This window comes from Lithobates pipiens, unplaced genomic scaffold (assembly GCF_037356315.1).
Source record: "Lithobates pipiens isolate NorthernLeopardFrog02 unplaced genomic scaffold, aLitPip1_a1.2 Scaffold_28, whole genome shotgun sequence".
Lineage (NCBI taxonomy): Eukaryota > Metazoa > Chordata > Amphibia > Anura > Ranidae > Lithobates > Lithobates pipiens.
The window spans coordinates 142,234,701-142,258,076 of NW_027507789.1; the positions used below are offsets into that span (position 1 = coordinate 142,234,701).

The 23,376-nt window shown below is 46.1% G+C and overlaps 1 protein-coding gene across 1 annotated transcript in view; it reads left to right on the top strand.

Moving 5' to 3' along the window:
• GAA (alpha glucosidase) overlaps positions 1-23,376 on the top strand; it is a 215,772-nt gene that overhangs the window by 148,473 nt on the left and 43,923 nt on the right. Inside the window, exons 15-16 of the mRNA XM_077459632.1 lie at positions 12,750-12,898; positions 12,978-13,119. Of these exons, the coding sequence (XP_077315758.1) occupies positions 12,750-12,898; positions 12,978-13,119 (291 nt within the window). The remainder of the gene's footprint in view (positions 1-12,749; positions 12,899-12,977; positions 13,120-23,376) is intronic.

Below are 23,376 nucleotides of genomic sequence, written 5' to 3' on the forward strand. Positions count from 1 at the left end.
TAAGCCAGCCCTGACAGGGAGATCACTGAAGCACTTTATGGTGTTAATGATTAGTGATGGACGAACTTCCGATTGGACGTTTCGCGAACACGGCCAAAAGTTTGTGAACTGCAAAGTTCGCGGCGGGCCCCATTGACTTTAATGGCAGGCGAACCTTACAAACCTCCAGGTCATATTTTCAGCCACAAAATACTTACTAGCTGTGCACACAGTCCCACAACATGGACACTGACATAACAAAAGTATTAAGTGAATCTGGGATGGACAACGACAATCATTCTATTTTTTATCTGTGAAATTTTGACAATTCAGGAGCGCATGAAGGCCATGGAAGAGAGGCAAGGTCAGGGCAGGCTATGAAGGGGGTGCAGGAGATGATCAGTGCCACAGTCATGGCAGTGCAGTCCTGTGCCAGTGTCCCAGTGTGCCAACCTGTGCTTGAGCCCCTCCCCCCCCTCCCTTTTGTCAGTGTAGGGACAGGATGCTGTGTGGAGCAGGGACAGTCAGTTTAATCACTAGCTATTACTATTAGGTCCACAAAAGTCCTTTTAAGGACTGGTATAGGTGTACGGTATATAGGGTTCTGGTGCACTGCTGCTGCCTGCTATGCTGCTGATTGCTGAGTGCACTGCTGATCGATTCTGCAGCTGTCTTTTGTCAGTGTAGGGACAGGGCGCTGTGTGGAGCAGGGACAGTCAGTTTAATCATTAGCTATTACTATTAGGTCCACAAAGGTCCTTTTAAGGACTGGTATAGGTGTACAGTATATAGGGTTGTACATGTATAATATACTTTCTTTCAAATATAGAAAGCCTATTATACTTGACTGCTGAGCTGAGTGCTGACCGATTCTGCAACTGTCTTTTATCAGTGTAGGGACTGAGGGACAGTCTGCAAATCACTAGCTACTAGGGCCACAAAGGTCCTTTTAAGGACTGGTATAGGTGTACAGTATATAGGGTTGTGCACGTATAATAAACTTTCTTTCAAATATAGACAGCCTATTATAGTGCACTGCTGAGCTGATTGCTGCCCGATTCTGCAGCTGTCTTTTATCAGTGTAGGGACTGAGGGACAGTTTGGTGTTTGGAGCAGGGACAGTCTGCAAATCACTAGCTACTAGGTCCACAAAGGTCCTTTTATAGGTGTACAGTATATAGGGCTGTACACGTATAATATACTTTCTTTCAAATATAGAAAGCATATATAGTGCACTGCACTGCTGTGCTGCTGACCGATTCTGCAGCTGTCGTTTCTCACTGTAGGGAGGGACAGTTTGGTTTTTGGAGCAGGGACAGTCTGCAATTCACTAGCAACTAGCTACCTACTATTAGGTCCACAAAGGTCCTTTTAAGGACTGGTATAGGTGTACTATTTGGTGTGCAGTATATAGGGGTGTAATACACATATAAAATACTAGTATAGTGCATTTCCATTGTGCAGCATTGTGACTGCTGAGCGGTTCTGCAGCGATACTACAAAGAGTGACAAACGCAATTTTAAAAAAAGTATTATAACTGGTGTGATAGACCAGTGGCCCCCAAAAACTACAAATTGAAGCGGGTGTTATATACCTTCTTCCACATACATACTGCACTTCTCTAGAGACTTTTGTCACAGGGTCATTTAAAAAATGACAGGCAGGGGAAGAGGCAGGCCCTTCCGCAGGGGTGGTAGGGGTAGGGCAGGAGCAACAGGCTTGAGCCAAAGTGGCAAATTGCAGAAGGTCAAAGGACACACCAGACTTGGTTGAGTGGCTCACTCAGCCTTACTCTTCTGCACCCTCCTCACCCTCTCGATCTGCACCCTCTTCACTCTCTGCTGTGTGCACCACCAACACCACCACCACCATATACCTTCCGCTTGAGTCACAGGAATTATTTTCCGATCACAAGACATTTCCGATGTGCAGCCATTCTTGGCATTGGATCAGGAACAGGAGGTAGCAACAACCGCCACTCAGCAGTCTGACGACAGTACCCAGATCAGTCCAAGGAGGAGGTTGGTCCCCGGTGTTGCTGCCTACTCCGAGATCTCTAATTATAGCGGTGGGGAAGGTGACATCGATGATGACGTGTCTAGTGATGTCACGTGGGTGCCCACAAGAAAGGAAGAGGAGGGGAGTTCAGAGGGAGATATGGACCAGCAGATAGGGAGGAGAAGCAGGCGGAACTTAGATTGCACAGGAGGGACAAAGCAGGCTGCTAATGTACCAGGAGTGAGGCATCAACCATGTACGGTCACATCAGGCGCTCTCAGGACGCTGGCACGTGGCTCCGCAGTGTGGGCTTTTTTTAACGTGTCCGCTGCTGACAATAGTGTTGCTATCTGCAATCTTTGCAGTCGACGCATAAGTCGCAGTAAGCCCAACACTCACTTTGGGACGACCGCCTTAAAAAGGCACATGAGCTGCCATCACCAGGCCCAGTGGGAGCAACGGAACCCACAAAGCCACACTCCAGGCTTCCACCATTCAGCCTCGTCTTCTACTTCTCCTCTCTCCTCACAATTGTCCTCCACTCCACCTTCCATCATGCCGCCCTCACGTTTTTCTGCAAAAAGGCAGGCTTCCGTGGGCCAAATGTTCGAGCGTAAAAAAATGATGACGCCGGATAACCCTCTTGCCCAACGGTTGATGGCTGGCATGTCAGAACTGATAGCCCGCCAACTACTGCCATATAAACTGGTGGACTCAGAGGCCTTTCGAAAATTTGTGGCCATTGGAACACCACAATGGAAGTTCCCAGGAAGGAATTTTTTTCTCACAGAAGGGCATCCCAGAGCTATATGGCCATGTTCAGCGGGAAGTGAATGTATCTCAGGCACACAGTGTCAGTGCCAAGGTACATCTGACCACAGACACTTGGTCTAGCAAACACGGGCAGGGAAGGTATATAACTTTTACTGCCCGTGGCACCCGTGTAGATTTGGTTTTACCGTCACGGATTGCATGCAGGCCTGCCTCTTCTTCTCCTCCTCCTACTCCATCCTCCTCCCTCTCCTCCTCGGCTGACTACTCCTTTTCCGCTGCTAGTGTCTCTTCCGCTGCGCCGCCAAAGGTCCCCAGAACCTATTCGACATGCCAGGGGAGACGTTGCCATGCTGTGCTGCGTCTGTTGTGCCTGGAAGCCAAGAGCCACACTGGCCCTGCACTCCTTTCAGCTTTGCGTTCACAGGCAGATCAGTGGCTAACATCGCTCAATTTGACAGTTGGTAAAGTGGTGTGTGACAACGGTGTCAATCTGCTTAGCGCATTGAAACAGGGCAAAATTACACACGTGCTATGCATGGCACACGTCTTAAACTTGGTCGTGCAGCGATTCATTGTCAAATACCCTGGGGTCCAGGACATCTTGCGGCAGGCAAGGAAAATCTCTGCCCATTTAAGAAGATCTTACACGGCCATGGCTCGCCTTGCACAAGAAGAGCATGCTTTAAACCTTTCTGGGATCCCTGTTTTTGTGCATGGATGGGGAGAGGAGAACGAGGAGGACGACATTATCCTGGATGATGAGCAGGAGCCAGGCCACCACACTGCTTCCAGTTTAGTGCGAATGGGGGCCTTCATGCTCCAGTGTTTTAACAGGGACCCCCGTATAAAAACCATAAAGGTCAAGGACCAGTACTGGGAGGCAATGTACTTAGACCCCCGGTAAAACACAAAACGGCGGAATTGTACCACCGTCACAGAGGGCTGTCAGAATGGAGCACTTCCAGGCCTTGCTTTAAGAAATGCTGCATTCCGCTTTTGCGTGCACTGGCAGAGGAGGGATTCCCACTCCCAGAGAAAGAGTTGCGGGTACCAATCCAACAGCGCCTGCAAGAAGAGGGCAGTTTGAAGATGTGTTGGTGACTTCTGACATGAGGTCATTCTTTCAGCCGACCCATCGACAGGTCTCATCCGGATCCAGCATCAGGTAACCGCCTAGACCGACAGGTGTCCGACTACATCGGGTTAACGGCCGATGTGGACACTCTGAGGAGTGATAAACCCCTGGACTACTGGATGGGCAGGCTTGACCTCTGGCCAGAGCTTGCCCAATGTCCTGTCCAAAAGGACGTTCAGCGCAGCAGGGGGGATCGTGATCGATTAAGCGCACTCGCCTAGCTCACGACAGTGTTGATTACCTCACATTTATAAAAATGAATGAGGCATAAGTCTCGGAGGAATTCAAAATGTGACCAGTAGACCATGTATATGCATAACTCTATAAACAATTTATTTAATCGAGCACACTGACCTTTTTTCTACCTTTGACTCACTTGTACAAAAAAAGCACACCGTACTATATGCCCCTACCCTCCTGTTTGAAGAGGTTGAGCGGTCGCGCAGCGAGTTGCTGGTATCAGTGCTCTCTCTCTATCTCGATGCTGATGTGGTGTCAGTGCTCTCTATCTCGGTGCTGGTGTCAGTGCTCTCTATCATGGTGCTGGTGTCAGTGCTCTCTATCTCGGTGCTGGTGTCAGTGCTCTCTATCTCGGTGCTGGTGTCAGTGCTCTCTATCTCGGTGCTGGTGTCAGTGCTCTCTATCACGGTGCTGGTGTCAGTGCTCTCTATCACGGTGCTGGGGTGGTGTCAGTGCTCTCTATCTCGGTGCTGGTGTCAGTGCTCTCTATCTCGGTGCTGGTGTCAGTGCTCTCTATCTCGGTGCTGGTGTCAGTGCTCTCTATCACGGTGCTGGTGTCAGTGCTCTCTATTACGGTGCTGGGGTGGTGTCAGTGCTCTCTATCTCGGTGCTGGTGTCAGTGCTCTCTATCTCGGTGCTGGTGTCAGTGTTCTCTATCATGGTGCTGGTGTCAGTGCTCTCTATCATGGTGCTGGTGTCAGTGCTCTCTACCATGGTGCTGGTGTCAGTGCTCTCTATCACGTTGCTGGTGTCAGTGCTTTCTATCACGTTGCTGGTATCAGTGCTCTCTATCACGGTGCTGGTGTCAGTGCTCTCTATCACGTTGCTGGTGTGGTGTCAGTGCTCTCCATCTCGGTGCTGGTGTCAGTGCTCTCTATCACAGGGCTGGTGTCAGTGCTCTCTAGTAGCTGCTACAAGCACTCCTCAGCTTGTTTCCTGGTTTTCGCTTTCCCCCGAGCAGAGTGCATGCTGGGGACTGTAGTCTGCTCCCTGCTGATAACAATTGGGCCACCTAGCTCTGGGACTACATTTCCCACAATGCCCCTTTAGTTGCTTCTGATTGGCCCTCTGTTGTGGCCAATGGGGAGAGAAAAACGAACAGACAAGAAAGCCTTCTCTTCCCCTGCTACCGACATGAGAAGGGGAGGGAAGGCGAGGGGGGAATATCATGACAACAGCCTGCAGCTCTCCCCACAGTGCAGACATGGCTGGAGGAGGAGAGCGGGACTGTCAGTGCGGCTCTGAGGCTGAGCTGTGTGTGAGAGAGACACACAGCTCAGCCCATGCAGCCGCCAGAGATGACACAGGCACGGGCGCTTAGCGGCAGGCGAGTGGTGGCCGCGGCCTGTGTTACCCATGTTCAGGCAGCGGTCGCTGCTTACCTCCCGCTGTGTAACCTGATCAACAGGCCACGGGCGGCCCCGGCCCACCAGGCAAATGCCCGGTCTGCCCTATGGCCAGTCCAGGCCTGGTGTAAATCGAGCATAAACGGACACGGCAGGAGTATTCAGGGTTCCCCCAGGTAGCAGGGTATATAGTGAATGTCCGGGTTGTCAGTTACAGATGGGGACAGGCTATTGGATCTTTAGGGGGCAGGTGTGTGTGTGTGTATTATATATATATATATATATATATATATATATATATATATATATATATATATATACACACACGCACACACTCTGTGACACTGGGGGATGTTTAACTCAGTGGCAGATGCCTTTTCAGTAAGTTCACAGCAAACAGGAACTTTAGTTTAAGGGCATATAGCCCTTAAACTAAAGCACTTTTATTAAGAGGAACAAAACAAAGTTCATACATGCACTTGGTTGCCCACACAGGGGTTCTTCTCCCAAAAACAATAAATGAAAAATGCCGAGCCACCTGGCTCTCTTCAGCAGTGCTGCCACTTAGGCTTTACGCTTCAGTCCTCTTGGCGATATAACAGGGTTCCCGTACAACTACTAGGCCTGCTCAGACCTTCCACTTCAGGCTCCCATCTGTCTCCTTAGATGCCCACAGCGTCTCTCTAGAAAGCAGCCCCTGACTGCTCTGATCCTCGGACTTGGGTGTCTGGCTTTCACTAGTGCACACCTGCACTCTCTGGACTCCTGGAGATCTCCTGTCTCTCTGGATGGAGCCCAGAACCCTAATCCTGACTCTGCTATAAGCCCAGAACCCACCTGCTCAACCAGCCAGACTCCTGGCTGTTCCCAAAACCCGGTCCCAGGATTGGAGATTCCGTCCCACCCATAATGCTGTGGAATCTCCGGTAAAACACAAAACGGCGGAATTGTACCACCGTCACAGAGGGCTGTCAGAATGGAGCACTTCCAGGCCTTGCTTTAAGAAATGCTGCATTCCGCTTTTGCGTGCACTGGCAGAGGAGGGATTCCCACTCCCAGAGAAAGAGTTGCGGGTACCAATCCAACAGCGCCTGCAAGAAGAGGGCAGTTTGAAGATGTGTTGGTGACTTCTGACATGAGGTCATTCTTTCAGCCGACCCATCGACAGGTCTCATCCGGATCCAGCATCAGGTAACCACCTAGACTGACAGGTGTCCGACTACATCGGGTTAACGGCCGATGTGGACACTCTGAGGAGTGATAAACCCCTGGACTACTGGATGGGCAGGCTTGACCTCTGGCCAGAGCTTGCCCAATGTCCTGTCCGAAAGGACGTTCAGCGCAGCAGGGGGGATCGTGATCGATTAAGCGCACTCGCCTAGCTCACGACAGTGTTGATTACCTCACATTTATAAAAATGAATGAGGCATGGATCTCGGAGGAATTCAAAATGTGACCAGTAGACCATGTATATGCATAACTCTATAAACAATTTATTTAATCGAGCACACTGACCTTTTTTCTACCTTTGACTCACTTGTACAAAAAAAGCACACCGTACTATATGCCCCTACCCTCCTGTTTGAAGAGGTTGAGCGGTCGCGCAGCGAGTTGCTGGTATCAGTGCTCTCTCTCTATCTCGATGCTGATGTGGTGTCAGTGCTCTCTATCTCGGTGCTGGTGTCAGTGCTCTCTATCATGGTGCTGGTGTCAGTGCTCTCTATCTCGGTGCTGGTGTCAGTGCTCTCTATCTCGGTGCTGGTGTCAGTGCTCTCTATCTCGGTGCTGGTGTCAGTGCTCTCTATCTTGGTGCTGGTGTCAGTGCTCTCTATCACGGTGCTGGTGTGGTGTCAGTGCTCTCTATCTCGGTGCTGGTGTCAGTGCTCTCTATCTCGGTGCTGGTGTCAGTGCTCTCTATCACGGTGCTGGTGTCAGTGCTCTCTATCACGGTGCTGGGGTGGTGTCAGTGCTCTCTATCTCGGTGCTGGTGTCAGTGCTCTCTATCTCGGTGCTGGTGTCAGTGTTCTCTATCATGGTGCTGGTGTCAGTGCTCTCTATCATGGTGCTGGTGTCAGTGCTCTCTATCATGGTGCTGGTGTCAGTGCTCTCTATCACGTTGCTGGTGTCAGTGCTTTCTATCACGTTGCTGGTATCAGTGCTCTCTATCACGGTGCTGGTGTCAGTGCTCTCTATCACGTTGCTGGTGTGGTGTCAGTGCTCTCCATCTCTAGTAGCTGCTACAAGCACTCCTCAGCTTGTTTCCTGGTTTTCTCTTTCCCCCCAGCAGAGTGCATGCTGGGGACTGTAGTCTGCTCCCTGCTGATAACAATTGGGCCACCTAGCTCTGGGACTACATTTCCCACAATGCCCCTTTAGTTGCTTCTGATTGGCCCTCTGTTGTGGCCAATGGGGAGAGAAAAACGAACAGACAAGAAAGCCTTCTCTTCCCCTGCTACCGACATGAGAAGGGGAGGGAAGGCGAGGGGGGAATATCATGACAACAGCCTGCAGCTCTCCCGAACAGTGCAGACATGGCTGGAGGAGGAGAGCGGGACTGTCAGTGCGGCTCTGAGGCTGAGCTGTGTGTGAGAGAGACACACAGCTCAGCCCATGCAGCCGCCAGAGATGACACAGGCACGGGCGCTTAGCGGCAGGCGAGTGGTGGCCGCGGCCTGTGTTACCCATGTTCAGGCAGCGGTCGCTGCTTACGTCCGCTGTGTAACCTGATCAACAGGCCACGGGCGGCCCCGGCCCACCAGGCAAATGCCCGGTCTGCCCTATGGCCAGTCCAGGCCTGGTGTAAATCGAGCATAAACGGACATGGCAGGAGTATTCAGGGTTCCCCCAGGTAGCAGGGTATATAGTGAATGTCCGGGTTGTCAGTTACAGATGGGGACAGGCTATTGGATCTTTAGGGGGCAGGTGTGTGTGTGTGTATTATATATATATATATATATATATATATATATATATATATATATATACACACACACACACGCACACACTCTGTGACACTGGGGGATGTTTAACTCAGTGGCAGATGCCTTTTCAGTAAGTTCACAGCAAACAGGAACTTTAGTTTAAGGGCATATAGCCCTTAAACTAAAGCACTTTTATTAAGAGGAACAAAACAAAGTTCATACATGCACTTGGTTGCCCACACAGGGGTTCTTCTCCCAAAAACAATAAATGAAAAATGCCGAGCCACCTGGCTCTCTTCAGCAGTGCTGCCACTTAGGCTTTACGCTTCAGTCCTCTTGGCGATATAACAGGGTTCCCGTACAACTACTAGGCCTGCTCAGACCTTCCACTTCAGGCTCCCATCTGTCTCCTTAGATGCCCACAGCGTCTCTCTAGAAAGCAGCCCCTGACTGCTCTGATCCTCGGACTTGGGTGTCTGGCTTTCACTAGTGCACACCTGCACTCTCTGGACTCCTGGAGATCTCCTGTCTCTCTGGATGGAGCCCAGAACCCTAATCCTGACTCTGCTATAAGCCCAGAACCCACCTGCTCAACCAGCCAGACTCCTGGCTGTTCCCAAAACCCGGTCCCAGAATTGGAGATTCCGTCCCACCCATAATGCTGTGGAATCTCCGGGCTCCAGGTCCCCAACTGGATTTTACAAACTTTGGAGGAAACTGTTAAAACAGATTCCTCCACATTAAATACCCCTGGCGCCCCTCAACCTGTCTATTTGAGAAACCTGGTCGACAATTACTAGGACAGGGAACTGTACTGTCACAATACACACATACATACACATCCCAGCTGGGAAAAAGAAATCAATACAGCTCACCACTCTTCCGATGTCCACTTTGTCCACAGCATCAAGGCTGTCGGTCCGACAAACCACCCATTTTCAGGGAGGATGGGAGCCACAGAGGATAGAATGAAAGCTCCGCCCACTACTTCACATGTCCCATAGGTGTCCAGTGCTGTTGGCATTCAGCACATGGTACCTGCATATAACTAGATTATTCAGTATCTTTTCAAAGCTCCCAGGGAATGCGGAGGGGGTGCCAGCAAGTAGGTGATCTGAGCCCTCATTGCAGAGAGCGTGATGGCGTCATGCTGATGTGTTTCACTCGTGACTCAAGTTTCTTCAGAGCATGCACAGACGTCTGGTAAATGTCCTTATATAGCCCATGCGAAGTACGGCATATGGTGTCTGCACAGGCTTCATCAAACGTCCACTTCTGGTAACTCCGCCAGTCACACGATAACAACAGTAAGTATGACTGACCATGGAGTTCCAAACACATAAAATATAAATAAATAAAAATGAAAGTAATAATAATAAAGAAAAAGGAAAGAAGAAAAAGGAAAAGGAAATAAAAAATATATATACAATTATTTCAATTACTCTCCTGAGACCAGAATTTGCGTCCACAGACAAGAATGCCGGACTCGGCCCGCCCCCCAGTGCCCGCGTCACTTAATTTGATTGACAGCAGCAAGAGCAAATGGCTGCGCTGCTATCAATCTAGCCAATCAAGAGCCAGGACCCCATGGAGAGAGAGACAGTGCGTCCCCACAGAGGAGATTGATGGGCTCGGGTAAGTAAAACGGGGGGGCGGTGACAGCCAGATGCTTTTTCACCTTAATGCATAGGATGCATTAAGGTGAAAAAAACATGAGGGTTTACAACCCCTTTAAGCCATTATCTTTTCAAAGAAGTCAGAACCCTCTGTCCTTCTGACCTATTACTTGAATTTTATAGGTTTTCAACGTTCCCCATATATTACTTTGTACATTAAAATAATATTTTTTGGAAGTACTCTATTCTCGTTACATATCACTTTATATTGTTGTATATTAGTAACATCTCATAATTCATTTTTACAATGCAAGACTTCATTACTACCTTTTATGTTGTAATGACTCGAAGATAATGTTTTTCTGGTTGTGATTATTGTGCATCATTATAACTTCCAATAAAAAATATTGAAAGTAGAAAATGAAAAAAGAAAAATGTGAAAGATAATGTAAATCTTGTGTTGGAAAACCAAAGTGAATGTACTGTTTGATGAAAGGCCTGTCCCACAAAGTGATGACCTATACCATTCAAACAGGTCTGCCCACACAAACCATCACTTTATCTAGGTGCCAAGATATTCTATATAAGACAGTCCCAATATAGAATAATGGAACAGTTGTTGACTTCCAAATAAGGGCAGAAACTTAACGATGGATGGTACAGTACTAGAACCATTTAAGAGATAGTAGCAATGTGGATAAGGTCCAAAATGCACATATAATGCCCCATACACACGGTCGGATTTTCCGACGGAAAATGTGCGATCCGATCATGTTGTCGGAAAATCCAACCCTGTGTGGGCTCCATCTGACTTTTTCCGTCGGATTTTCCGATGCACAAAATTTGAGAGCAGGATCTAAAATTTTCCGACAACAAAATCTGATTGTTTAACTTCCGATCGCGTGTAGACAATTCTGATGGACAAAGTGCCATGCATGCTCAGAATAAACTAAGAGACTAAAGCTATTGGCTACTGGCCCATTTATACTCCCGACGTACGTGTTTGACGTCACCTTGTTCCAAGCGATCGTATTTGCTGACAACTTTGTGCGACTATGTCTATGCAAGACAAGTTTGGCCCAAAATCGGTCGGAAAAAATCTGACAGATTTTATGGTCGGAATGTCCGACCGTGTGTATGGGGCATAATAATCAGTGATGTATGTGAATTAATGTATGCAGCCTGTCAATGGATGCAGTCTGACAAAGCATAGTTGCTGCCAGCTATACTGGACAACAGATGCTTCAATGAATCAGGAATATGTAACACTGTACAACGTCTTTTCTCTTGAGTAACAAGTGTAGATGCACTGAAAATCTCACAGGCAGAGCCCAGGCCACATAGGAGCCACTGTTACAATGATGCAGACATTGCTCACAGGCTGAGTGTAGGCGCTCGCATACCTGGTCTTCAATCCTTCCAGAGGCTATACAGACTTTTGTTTCCTCTCACATCTTGAAGGCTCCAAAAAGGCACAGGATCATCTGCAATTCATTTGCATTTCGCAGTTGTTAACCTGCCAAAGTTTGTGGCTGGGGATTCAAGCATGCATGTAGGTTGGCTGCTCTAGATGGGTAGAATGTACACCACTCCAAGGCTGTCTGCAATTAAAGATATATTGATACTATTGTGGAAACAAGATTGGGTGCCTGCCATGGTCCGCAACCTGAGAAGTCCATGTAAAAAATTGAAAAAGAAGCACATCCAGAGATGAAAGAATATCCTTGTTTATTGTAGAATCAACGGTTAAAAAACATGACACACGAGGGAACCACACTGTTCAGCAACCACGTTTCACACAGTGCTTAATCATTGCTCCATGGCTAATGGCTGCTCTAGAGGGACATAGGAGGCAGGCCATGTGACCCAAAACGTTCACAGGAAAAGTTCATACCTAGAGGATTTTTTTTCAGGTGAGCAAGGAACTTCAAGGCAGATTTAGAGCTCAAGCTTGAGCCTGCTGAGTACATTGATAGTGGAAGATTGTGTGTTCAAACCTCCACCTCAGGTGATTCTCATCAGGAGGGGCGAGGCACATGCTTTCTAAGCCTGGTCTATGGCCCAGTTCACACTGGTGCAACATATGCTCTGACTTTGCGAGCACATGTCGCATGACGTGTACAAATCAAGGGTTCCCTATGAGAACCGTTTTAACTCATCCGACACAAGTCGTCAGCTTTAGAAAAGGTTCCTGCACTACTTTGGTCTGTTTTCAGCCTATTCAACATCAATGAAGTTGGTTTAAAGTCGGATCCTCGTCTTAACCATCCGACTTGTGACATTCCACATGATGATTACAGCATGTGGGATACCAGTGTGAACCCAGCCTAAAGCAAGACAGACAAACATCTCTGGTGAGTAATTAATCCTACTAAGCAGTGGAGGATCATCGCAGGAAGTCACCAATGATTTATGTTTCATTGAATCTTGGATTTGAAATTGACTGCTTTGAGCTGGATTGAAGTTGTTTGGAACGGTCTAAAAACTTTTGTCTGACTGGTATTTACTCACCAATTAACACAAATTTTATGTTTGTCAATATTCTAGTGAAGCATGATTTTTTTTTTGTTTATATCACACGTAATTTTACTAAAAGACTTTGTATAATCACTATACAAGTGAGGGATTGTGATTTTCACTTGCTGTTATAACACTGGGATTGTATTGTTTTACTGGGACAGCTAACAGTGGTACATATAGCAACCTGTAAAATAATTTCATTTTTTTTTTATGTTTTAGCCACAGGAGCCATATGTTTTCAGTGAGAAATCTCAGACAGCTATTCGAAATGCATTGAACATCCGATATTCCCTGCTTCCCTACCTGTACACCTTGTTTCATAAAGCTCACAGCTCAGGGGACACAGTAGCACGTGCACTCTTTGTAGAGTAAGTACTTGGAAAAAAATAGCTTTCTCCACCGTTGAGCATTTGTGTATACGTGCTGGGTAATAACCATCTTTTGTAGGTTCCCAACTGACCCAAACACTTGGACTATTGGCCGCCAGTTCCTTTGGGGAGAGGCATTGCTGATTACACCCGTCCTTGAGCAGGGAAAAACTGAAGTAAATGGCTACTTTCCCTCTGGCACATGGTATTCATTTCCGACAGTAAGTCCACCCTCATTTTGGTTTCTGACAAGTTGTTGTTGGTGTATAAAATCTGTTTAAAGGGCAGTCATAGAACAAGGTTTTCTAAAATATATACACATTTTTTTTAATCATATAATTTTTTTTGAAAAACATTCTACAGTTTCCAACAAGGCAAGCTTACAAAATCAAAAACACAAGTTAGTCATAAAGAAAGAAAAAGAAAAAAAAACACACCACCATCAAAGATTAATCTTGCAGCTTCCTAATTAGCCTGATTGAGCATAGTAATTCAATATACCATTAAGTTTCTCTATTTTATTTTTTAAATTTTCTCCTTCCTTCTCTCCTCTACCCTCTCCCAACTTACGCAGACAAAGTTGAGTCTAGCCATCGTGACCAAATTTTGGGGAATTTTTTGGGGCATTTCCTATGTTTACATGCCAGTTCCTCCCTTCTTAAATTATGATTAATCGCATCCATCCATTGAGTGAACGTTGGTGTGGTGTAGTGAACCACTGTGCGAGGGATAGGGAGACTCTAGACAAATTCTTCAGAGCTTGCTCCCACTCCTCCTCGGTGAGAGTATCCAGATTCCGACGCCACCCCTCAAAGCTATTATCCTGTGTGTTTATGCTAGCTGTTTGTAAATAATAATATATGTCACCAATAATTCCCCATTTAGAACATCTTATGGACAATGCCATAGTGAAGCTAGGGGAGGGACTGTATTTAACCACTTCAATAGAGGGCACTTAAACACCTTCCTGCCCAGACCAATTTTCAGCTTTCAGCGCTGTCGCACTTTGACAATTGCGCGGTCATGCTACACTGTACCCAAATGAAATTTTTATAATTTTTTTTCCCACAAATAGAGCTTTCTTTTGGTGGTATTTGATCACCTCTACGGTTTTTATTTTTTGCTAAACAAATATAAAAATACCAAAAATTTCGAAAAAAATGTTTTTTTTGTTTCAGTTTCAAAACTTTGTAAATAAGTAAGTTTTCTCCTTCACTGATGGGCACTGATGGGGCTATACTGATGGGCACCGATGAGGTGGCACCAATGAAGTGGCACTGATGAGGTGGCATTGATGGACACTGATATGTGGCACCGATAGGCGGCACTGATGGGCACTGATAGGCGACACGGATGGGCACTGATAGGTAGCACAAATTGGCACTGATAGCTGGCATGGATTGGCATGGATAGGTGGCACAGATGGGCATGGATAGGTGGCACAGATGGGCACTGATAGGCGGCACAGATGGGCACTGATAGGCGGCATTGTATTGTTTTATACTGTACTAATGGATGCCAATCAGTGCCAAACAATAATGCATGTCAATCAGTGATGCCCATTGTGGGCACTGACTGGAATCCCTGGTGGTCTAGGGTGGCATACCTTATGCTGGGCATTCCTGGTGGTCTGCTGGCGTCCCTGGTGGTCCAGTGTGGGCATCCTCGGGGAGGCTGCGCTGATAATTGATCAGCACAGACCCCCCCCCCTGTCAGAGGAGCAGGCGATCGGCTCTCCTCTACTCGCGTCTGACAGACGCGAGTGAGGAAAAGCCGATCACCGGCTCTTTCCTATTTACACTGTGATCAGCCGTGATTGGACATGGCTGATCATGTGGTAAAGAGTCTCCGTCGGAGACTCTTTACCGAGATCGTAGTTACGGGGTGTCAGACTTATACTGAGACCGGGGGCGCGCAGCGGCTCAAAATCCTGATCACATCATATGACGTCCGGTCAGGATTTTGAAACCACTATGCCGCCATACTTTTGTTATAGGGCGGGCGGCAAGTGGTTAAACAGGAAAGTTGCTGCCTGAGTTTTCAGAGCATGCTGTTACTGCAGGTATTGATAAAATAGTTTATTAGGCAAATTATATTTCTCTGCTAGTTTATTAAATGGTTGTGAGTCCCCATTGTCAAAAAGCTGATGTAGCACTGACCCCAAAGGAGCTGCTGGTTTTATTGGGCTTACCGTTTCCTTCTGTAGTGATGACACTTTGGACAAAGTGTCTGTCATGTACACATTTCGTTTTTGCTTCAGAACAGTAAGGCCCCTTTCACACTGGGGTGGGAGCGGCATCGGCGGTAATGCAACGATATTTTTAGCGCCATTTTAGCGGAGGTATGCGGCTGCTAGCGGGGCAGTTTTAAACCCCCGCTATCGCCCGAAAAAGGGTTAAAACCACCCGCAAAGCGCTGCTGCAGTGGTGCTTTGCTGGCGTTATAGCCACGCTGCCCCATTGATTTCAATGGGTAGGAGCTGTTTAGGAACGGTGAATACACCGCTCCAAAGATGCGGCTAACAGGACTTTTTTCACCGTCCTGCTAGCGCACCGCTCCAGTGTGAAAGCCGGAGGAGTGAAGGGGCCTGATTTTTTTTCAGGCGCTATACAGGCGCTATTTTTAGCACGGTAGCGCCCGAAAAATGCCCCAGTGTGAAAGGGGCCTAAAGGGTCTCTGAGGGTTAATTATGTAGGTTTAACTTTGACATCAGTTTGGCTGGGCTGTGTTAGAGTTCTGCCTGGGCTTGTGTACAGTTAGGTGCACATGACAGGCTTAGAACCAGGCCTGGTTGAACGTTTTAGGTATAAGCTTTCCCGGAGCCAATCAGTGGGTGTGCCGTGCCCCACTGAGGAGTCTGGGGAAGGGTACTTAAGAGGTTGAAGTCACGTGTTCTGGGTTCGTTCGTGAGGCCTTAGCTGCCTGTTCCTTTTTCTGGACTGGGGTAGCCCTGCGAGGGGTCCCGGTCATGGGAGGGTTCGTTGCTCGGCAACGTGCTTCGGTTGGCTAACCCCAATAGACCTGCCTGGTCTGGGGTGGGGATCCTTCTGTTCCCGAGTCTCGGAACCGGCTGGTCCGAGGTGCAGTAACTGAGGGAGGATTCAAGGCGTCCGGGTGTGCTCTTGGTTTGGAGGGGCACCGCAGCTCGTGTAAGTGACCGGGGAGGACTCTTCGGAGGAGGGCCAACAAGCTGGCATCCTGAGAAGTGCCTGGTTGCTGGGTTGCGAAGGACACTGACGAATCCACGCTTTTTCCAGTACTGCCAAGGAGACAGAGAACGTTCCAGGTACTGAAGAAAAAGGTTCCTGTTCACTCTGTTACAAGTTACTCAAGGTCAAAGATTTCACAAGTTCTGAATCAAAGTTCTGACTGCCATAATCTCTGGCTAGAGCTTTGTTCAGCTTTGAAAAGCCCAGCTGCGAGTGGCTACTCTCTGGGGGGCATTACAGACTTTCTGATATTTCTGAATCTTCTTTTTGGGTTATTTTATTTGAAATAGAAACAGAGTCTTTCAGTTTAGGTTAGAGGGTCAGGAGAAAGTTCAGGTACTTCGGAACTGCAAAAATTGGAAAGTCTCTTATAACAGAAATCCAGAGAATAACCATTTCACAGCTGGATGTCACAACCCCCGGATAGACTTCCTCTCACTAGGCCTAGCAGCCGGTAGGGTGTTATGTAAAGTCTCTGCCACAGACTTGAATGTAGAACACTTGAGAAAAGTCTCTGACACAGACTTGAGCATAATTGAGGGATGTAGACAAATTTAAAGAGCTATCATATGGTACCGGTATCTTTCAGTTGGTCCGGCGATACCGTATAAGTGTAGATCCATGAAGTGTCCTTCAACTGAGCCTCCAGGCTCCTTCAGAGAAACCAGCCTTGCGCATGGCCTTCTCCTGAAGAGTCCTCCCCTGGATGCTTCTCCAGTTGCTGGGCCTCTCCTTAAATGAGACTACACTGGACCACCCTTGAATCGTCAGGCCCGATATCCATGTCCCTGCAGATGCTTTGCCTTGGGCTATCTAGCCCCGAGACTTGGAAATGCATGGATCCACACCCCAGGCCAGAAGGGCCATGGGGGCTGGCCAGGAGAACCAGAACCAAACCGTCAGAAACTATCTTCTGGAACGGAACCCCAAAGCACGTGATGTCAGTACCTTAAATACCACCTCCCAGAATGCAGCGCAGGAAAACACTCCCACTGGGCTGGTTCAGAGACAAATGTGGCACTCAATACACCATGCTAAACTGCGTTCTCACACTTGCCCGCAGTGATAGCAACACCTGTGGTCAAGGAGAACCCAGTGCAACCCAGCTGGACTGGTACTGAAACCATAATTTAGTAAAATTAGTCCTAAAACCCAACTGTAGTTTCAGGAATATTAATTTTCAAAACTATATAGCATATGCTCATCAGGAGCCAGCGCTACACTGATAAAGGAGCATAACAACCCTTTTCCATAAACCTACGTTTTCAAGTTTTGAAACCTGTCAGCGTGAGGAGAAAAAAAGCCGATCACCGGCTTATGTTCAAGGGACATCGGTCCCGAAGAGGAGGGAGGCACATCTGCCTCCTCTGTGCCAATCAGTACCCCCTGCCAGTGCCACCTATAAATGCCCACAAGTGCCACCTATCAATGCCACCTAGCAGTGCTGCCTTTCAGTGTAACCTACCAGTGCCCATCACTGCCAGCTATTAGTGCCACTTCTCAGTGCCCACCAAATTCCACCTATTGATGCCCTTCAGTGCCACCTAAGAGTGCCCACCAGTGCTGCCCAAATACCCCCAAAAGAAAGCTCTATTTGTGGGAAAAAAATGATAAAAATTTAATTTGGGTACAGTGTTGTATGGCCGCGCGATTGTCATTCAAAGTGCGACAGCGCTGAAAGCTGAAAATTGGTCTTGACAGGAGGGGGGTTTAAGTGCCCAGTAAGCAAGTGATTAAAGACATCACTGCTATTAGGGATTACGAAGTATCTCCCAAAAATAGCAGTGTGTCATCAGCATATAAGGCAATATTGTCCTCTCCTAGTGATCTGCGAAATCCGATAATATTCAATGAGTGGCGGACTGCAGCAGCCAAAGGTTTGAGGGCAAGGGCAAAAAGAAGAGGTGAAAATGGGCATGCCTGTCTTGTTCCTCGCTGTAATGGAAAAGTGGCTGATACATATCCATTTACCTGAACCCGTGCCACCGGATCAGCATACAAAAGCTGTATCCAGCTTATAAACTGGGATCCAAATCCAAATTTCTGTAAGCAATGCCATAGAAAATTCTACTCTATACTATTTTGCCGCATCAAGAGAGAATATAGCTCTATTACCTAAGTTATCAGATGGGATCTGCAAATTAAGAAATAAACGTCTAATATTTGTTGCTGTAGATCTATTTGGAATAAAGCATGATTGGTCTATATGCATCTTACTGATTACCTTTGTCAATCTGGTGGCTAATACTTTTGAAAATATCTTTACATCTGATGTAAGCAAGGAGATTGGACAGTATGATTCTGGGTTATTTGGGATCTTACCAGATTTTAAAAGTTCAATAATTATCGCAGGGCCGTCTTTAATATTGATAGGACCCTGGGCAAAACTTTTCTTGGGGCCCCCCCCCCATGCAGTTTCGTTATCCACCTGCTCTGTGGCGTACAATAAATAGCAGCTACACTCAAAATCAGTTTACTGAATCAGATAAGGCAGCTATTGCAATTGGTTGCCTGAGGTTACAGTGTATCATTATCGCTCCCTGACTGGTTGCTAGAGGTTAAACTTTAAAAATGAGGTGCCCCAGGGATTTTTATGGGCAAGGAAGGTGAGCCAGAATAAAAAAGAGTAATATCGTAAAAAAGTATAAGAGTAAGTATGTGTTTATACACGCTCCTAAGCTGTGTAGTATCTTGCTAATGAAAATTTAGCAAAAGAAAAACTGCAAACAAACCCAAAAACACTCACCTCTTTTTATAGTAGTACAAGAGGAGATGAGTAGTACAGGAGGTTGCTAGAGGTTACAGCACATATTACGACTCACTGATTAGTTGCAGGTTTCAGCACATGATTTCTGCTTGTTCATTGGTTGCTAGAGATTACTGTATCTATGACCTCAGGGGGGCATGATATACATATCAATGTCACTGCTATTTACATATGAATGCCTGTAATATACATGTAAACACAGGGTCTGCAGGTGAGTCATCTGTAAACAACAATAGGGCAGAGCTGGGCAGCATTAGTAGAAGCACTTCACACTGAGATTTCAGGACACAGCATAGGACTAAAACCTCAAGGGAAGAAGGAATTTAAACCAGGATAGTTGGCAAGTATGATGCAGCTGCTTTGGGCCCCACAACAATGACAGGGCCCAGGGCAGCTGCCCCTTTTGCCCTGCCTTAAAAACGGCCCTGAATTATCGCCTCGTTCATAGAGGGAGGGAGATGGCCATACTCCAATGCTGCCTTAAATATCTCTAACAATTCTGGCAACAAGTTAGCTCCCTATAAATTTTAGCTGGTAATCCATCACTACCTGGAGCTTAATTATTAGGCAGATTGACAGCAGCAGTCTGGAGATCCTCTAAAGTCAGAGGTTTATCCAGTGTCTCCCTGTCAGCTGCCAATATTTTAGGTAGCACAATGGAATCAAGAAAAAGTTGTAATTCAGCCTCTTCATACTTTACTAGTATGTAGATCTTTAAAAAATTAACACAACACAGATGAAATCTCCAAAGTAGTGCATGCAATTTTAGTCAGAGATTCTTGCAATTATACCCAGGGCCGTCTTTAATATTGATTGGACCCTGGGAAAAATATTTCTTGCGCCCCCCCCATGCAATTTCACTCTCCACCAGCTCTGAGACATACAATAAATAGCAGCTAGACTTAAAATCAGTTTAATGTATCAGATCAGGCAGCAATGGAGATTGGTTGCCAGTGGTTACAGTATATCATTACTGCTTACTGACTGGTTTCTAGAGGTTACAGCACACATTACGGCTCACTGATTAGTTGCTAGAAGTTACAGCAAATGATTTCTGCTTCTTAATCGGTTGCTAGAGATTACTTTACAGTATTACTGCTCACTGATTGGTTGCTGGAGGTTACAGCACATCATCTCCTCACTGCAGGGGGGCATGATCTACATATGAAAGTAGAAGGATGTTTGACTACCTAAAGGAAATCGCACTTGCACAGGACAGTTTACAGTTGCAGGATCCCCTTGTGCTGTTTTGCTATCTACATCAACAATACTTTTTTACTTGCCTCAGAGCTTTCAAAGTCCCTCCTGGACAAGTGCAATCCAGCAGGAAGCCGCACTCATCTTTCTCAGCTTAACTCTTCTGTGGGTGGAGTCTGACTGCTATATCCTCCTGATGCTGTGCCGAGCACAGCGGGCGCAGGCGGTTCACCGGAGGCACGCCAGAGGGAAGCCCGTCTGTGCCCATCCGTGGCGGGTCAGGCGGCCACCTTAGTATTTTATTATAGGTAACCTATTCTGAGTGCAGTTTTTAATCATGATTGTTTATTCATCTGGTCAGCTAAAGACGTTGAATACAACTGGTCAGATTTCACAGAGGGTAGTTGACAAACTACAGAAATTTGGTTTATCCATAGCCTTTGAGCCTACATGCCTAAAATGTTTAAATAATGCTCTAGAAGCTGCTGAAAGTGGCACAGACAAGTTTGAAAAAAAAAAATACTTAGGTTAGTGGGAGGATTAATTAATGCTCGCTCAGCGATAAAGAATGCCACTGCTATTCATGATACCATCTGTCTACGTACAAATATAAAACCTGAATCCAAATAGGCTCTGTCCCCACCTATATAGTTCAACTTGGGTGCATCTTGTAATTAATATATTCACTCCACTCCGGATGTTGCAGCTCTTTCAAAAATCCACTGGGTGGCAGACATATCTATGAAGTAGAAAACAAGAGAACGCACGCCAACCCTAGTGTATTAACGTTTTATTAAAAACCAGGTATTGCACTCACAGATTGCCAATGTTATTGTGGCATTAAGATCAAAGACCTCCATGGCTGCCTCCTCTCCTGGTTTGCAGGCTCTTTGTGGTGTCTTACAGTGAGGCGTAATGAACGCTTATGGGCTTAGTATAGCCTACTGTGTGCTAACACGCTGTCCCACTTTGTTCGCACACATGCACGGACCAGCCGGCTGGGCGTGATGTCACTCGCGGCCAAGGGGAGGATCTCTCTGCGTACGCGCTGACTACTGGAACTCACAATGAACTGTTACCATGACAACATGTTTCAGAGGCGAAAGATAGAGAACTGAAGTCCACAGTGAAAATCTTTAATCTCTCGTCACATATATTGGCAGAGAGTGAGATCAGCCTTTTACAGAGATGCCTAAACTTTGCTCCAAGTAGCAATGCCAGTTTATTCGAGCTATTCAAGGACCTACATAAATATATTTGAGATATTACAGTGAGGCGTTTTTATGGTTTAAAAACATAGGAAAATATAAAGAAAGATGAGAATATGGTTACGGTAATGCTTACTAGCACTCAGAAGGAGCAAGCAAGTATGCCGGAAGCAACCTGTGACCATATCACGAGCAAAAAAGCAGAGGAAGAAGCCATTAATATTCTTGAGGAACTATTATTGGAGGGGGGAACAGAGATGGAAATGTTTATATCAACACCATATGCTAATGGGATTATAGAATCTACATTCTGCCCAAAGTTGACATTTTACCCACACCATGTGAAAAATGAATTTATCAAAACTTTTTGTGCTATGGTGTATACAGACTTTAAGAAAATATGTGAGGCACAACATGGAAAAATGAACATGCATAATTTATCCAAGCAAGAAAGAGATGCTTTATTGGCATTCAAAGAAAATAGCAATTTGGTAATCTGTACAGTGGATAAAGGAGGTGGTATTGTCATTCAGGATAGGGTGGAATATCTGAAGGAAGCATATAGACTCCTATCGGATAGTGCCACTTATGAAATACTCCCAAATGACCCTCTGTCAGAATATAAAGCATAACTTACAAAATTGATAAATTAAGCTCTTGCCCAAGGATTGATACAGAAATCGGAAAAACACTTCTTCCTAACGAATTGTTTTAAAACGCCATATTTTTATCATACTCCAAAGGTCCATAAGGACCCGATATGCCAACCTGGCAGACCCATCGTGGCCAGTATAGATGGCATTACAAGCAGAGTTTCCCAATATGTAGTTGCGTTTTTACAACCTTTTTTGATCTCTCTCCCTGCATATATAAAAGACTCAGCGCATGTGTTAGAGACCCTACAGCAATATAAGTGGGAGTCGAGATACTTTTGGGTATCTTTAGACGTTATCTCACTCTATACGTCAATTCCCCACGAGGGTGGATTAAGGGCGGTTGAACACTTTCTATCTGAAGCAGAATATATGAACCCAAACCAGTCTAACTTCATATGTCAATGTATCCAGTTTGCTCTGGAAAGAAATTATTTCTGTTTCCAGGACAAATTCTACCGGCAGATAGCGGGCACAGCAATGGGTGCACATTTTGCACCCTGCTATGCAAATCTGTTCATGGGATTCTGGGAGAAATTTTACATCTGGCAACACAATCCATTTGCCAAACACTTAGTGTGTTATGGGAGGTATATTGATGACATACTTATCATCTGGGATGGGTTACCCGAAACTGTCAATGAATTTGTTTCATATTGTAACAACAGCTTTGGTATCCATTTTACCCATGTAGTGGATGCAAATGCCTTTTGTGTTTTTGGACCTTGAGCTCAGTAGTGATAAAAATGGTGATATTATGTCCAAAACACATTTTAAGGAAACTGCTGGCAACTCTTATTTACATCACAAGAGTTGTCACCATCCTAGATGAATAGAAAATATACCTCGCGGTCAGTTCTGCAGACTACGTAGAAACTGCAGTAGCATTAAGGATTATGAGGTTCAGGCGGCTATATTATCCAAGAAATTCTTAGAAAAGGGATATGAAGAAAGCCATATTAAAAAGGCAAAGGATCGTTACAGGAATGGAATCCCTGATAAGAACAAGAATTAAATTATGTGGGCAAAGGATCAGCAAGATATCCCTTTCATTACGACCTTTAATGACCAACATTGGGCCATCAAAAGAGCTGTTCAAAAGCATTGGCCAATTCTGGGGCAGGACAAAACACTGGGAAAAATCCTCCCCAAGAAACCTCAGGTTGTGTTTAGACGAGCAAAAGATGTGAAGAGTATTATTGCCCCTAGCCGTCTAAAAAAAAAAAAAAAAAAAAAAAACATCACCAAAAAATGTGAAATATTCCCCCATTCTTTAACATCATAGGTAGTTTCAGATGTAAGAGCAAAAAATTTAAAGCATGTAGATTGATCACTCATATACTAAAAGCATTTAACTGTAAGGATGGCCGCATGTTCCAGATCAAGCAATTTATATGCTGTAGTACGCAGTTTGTGGTCTACGGTTTGAGGTGCCCATGCGGGT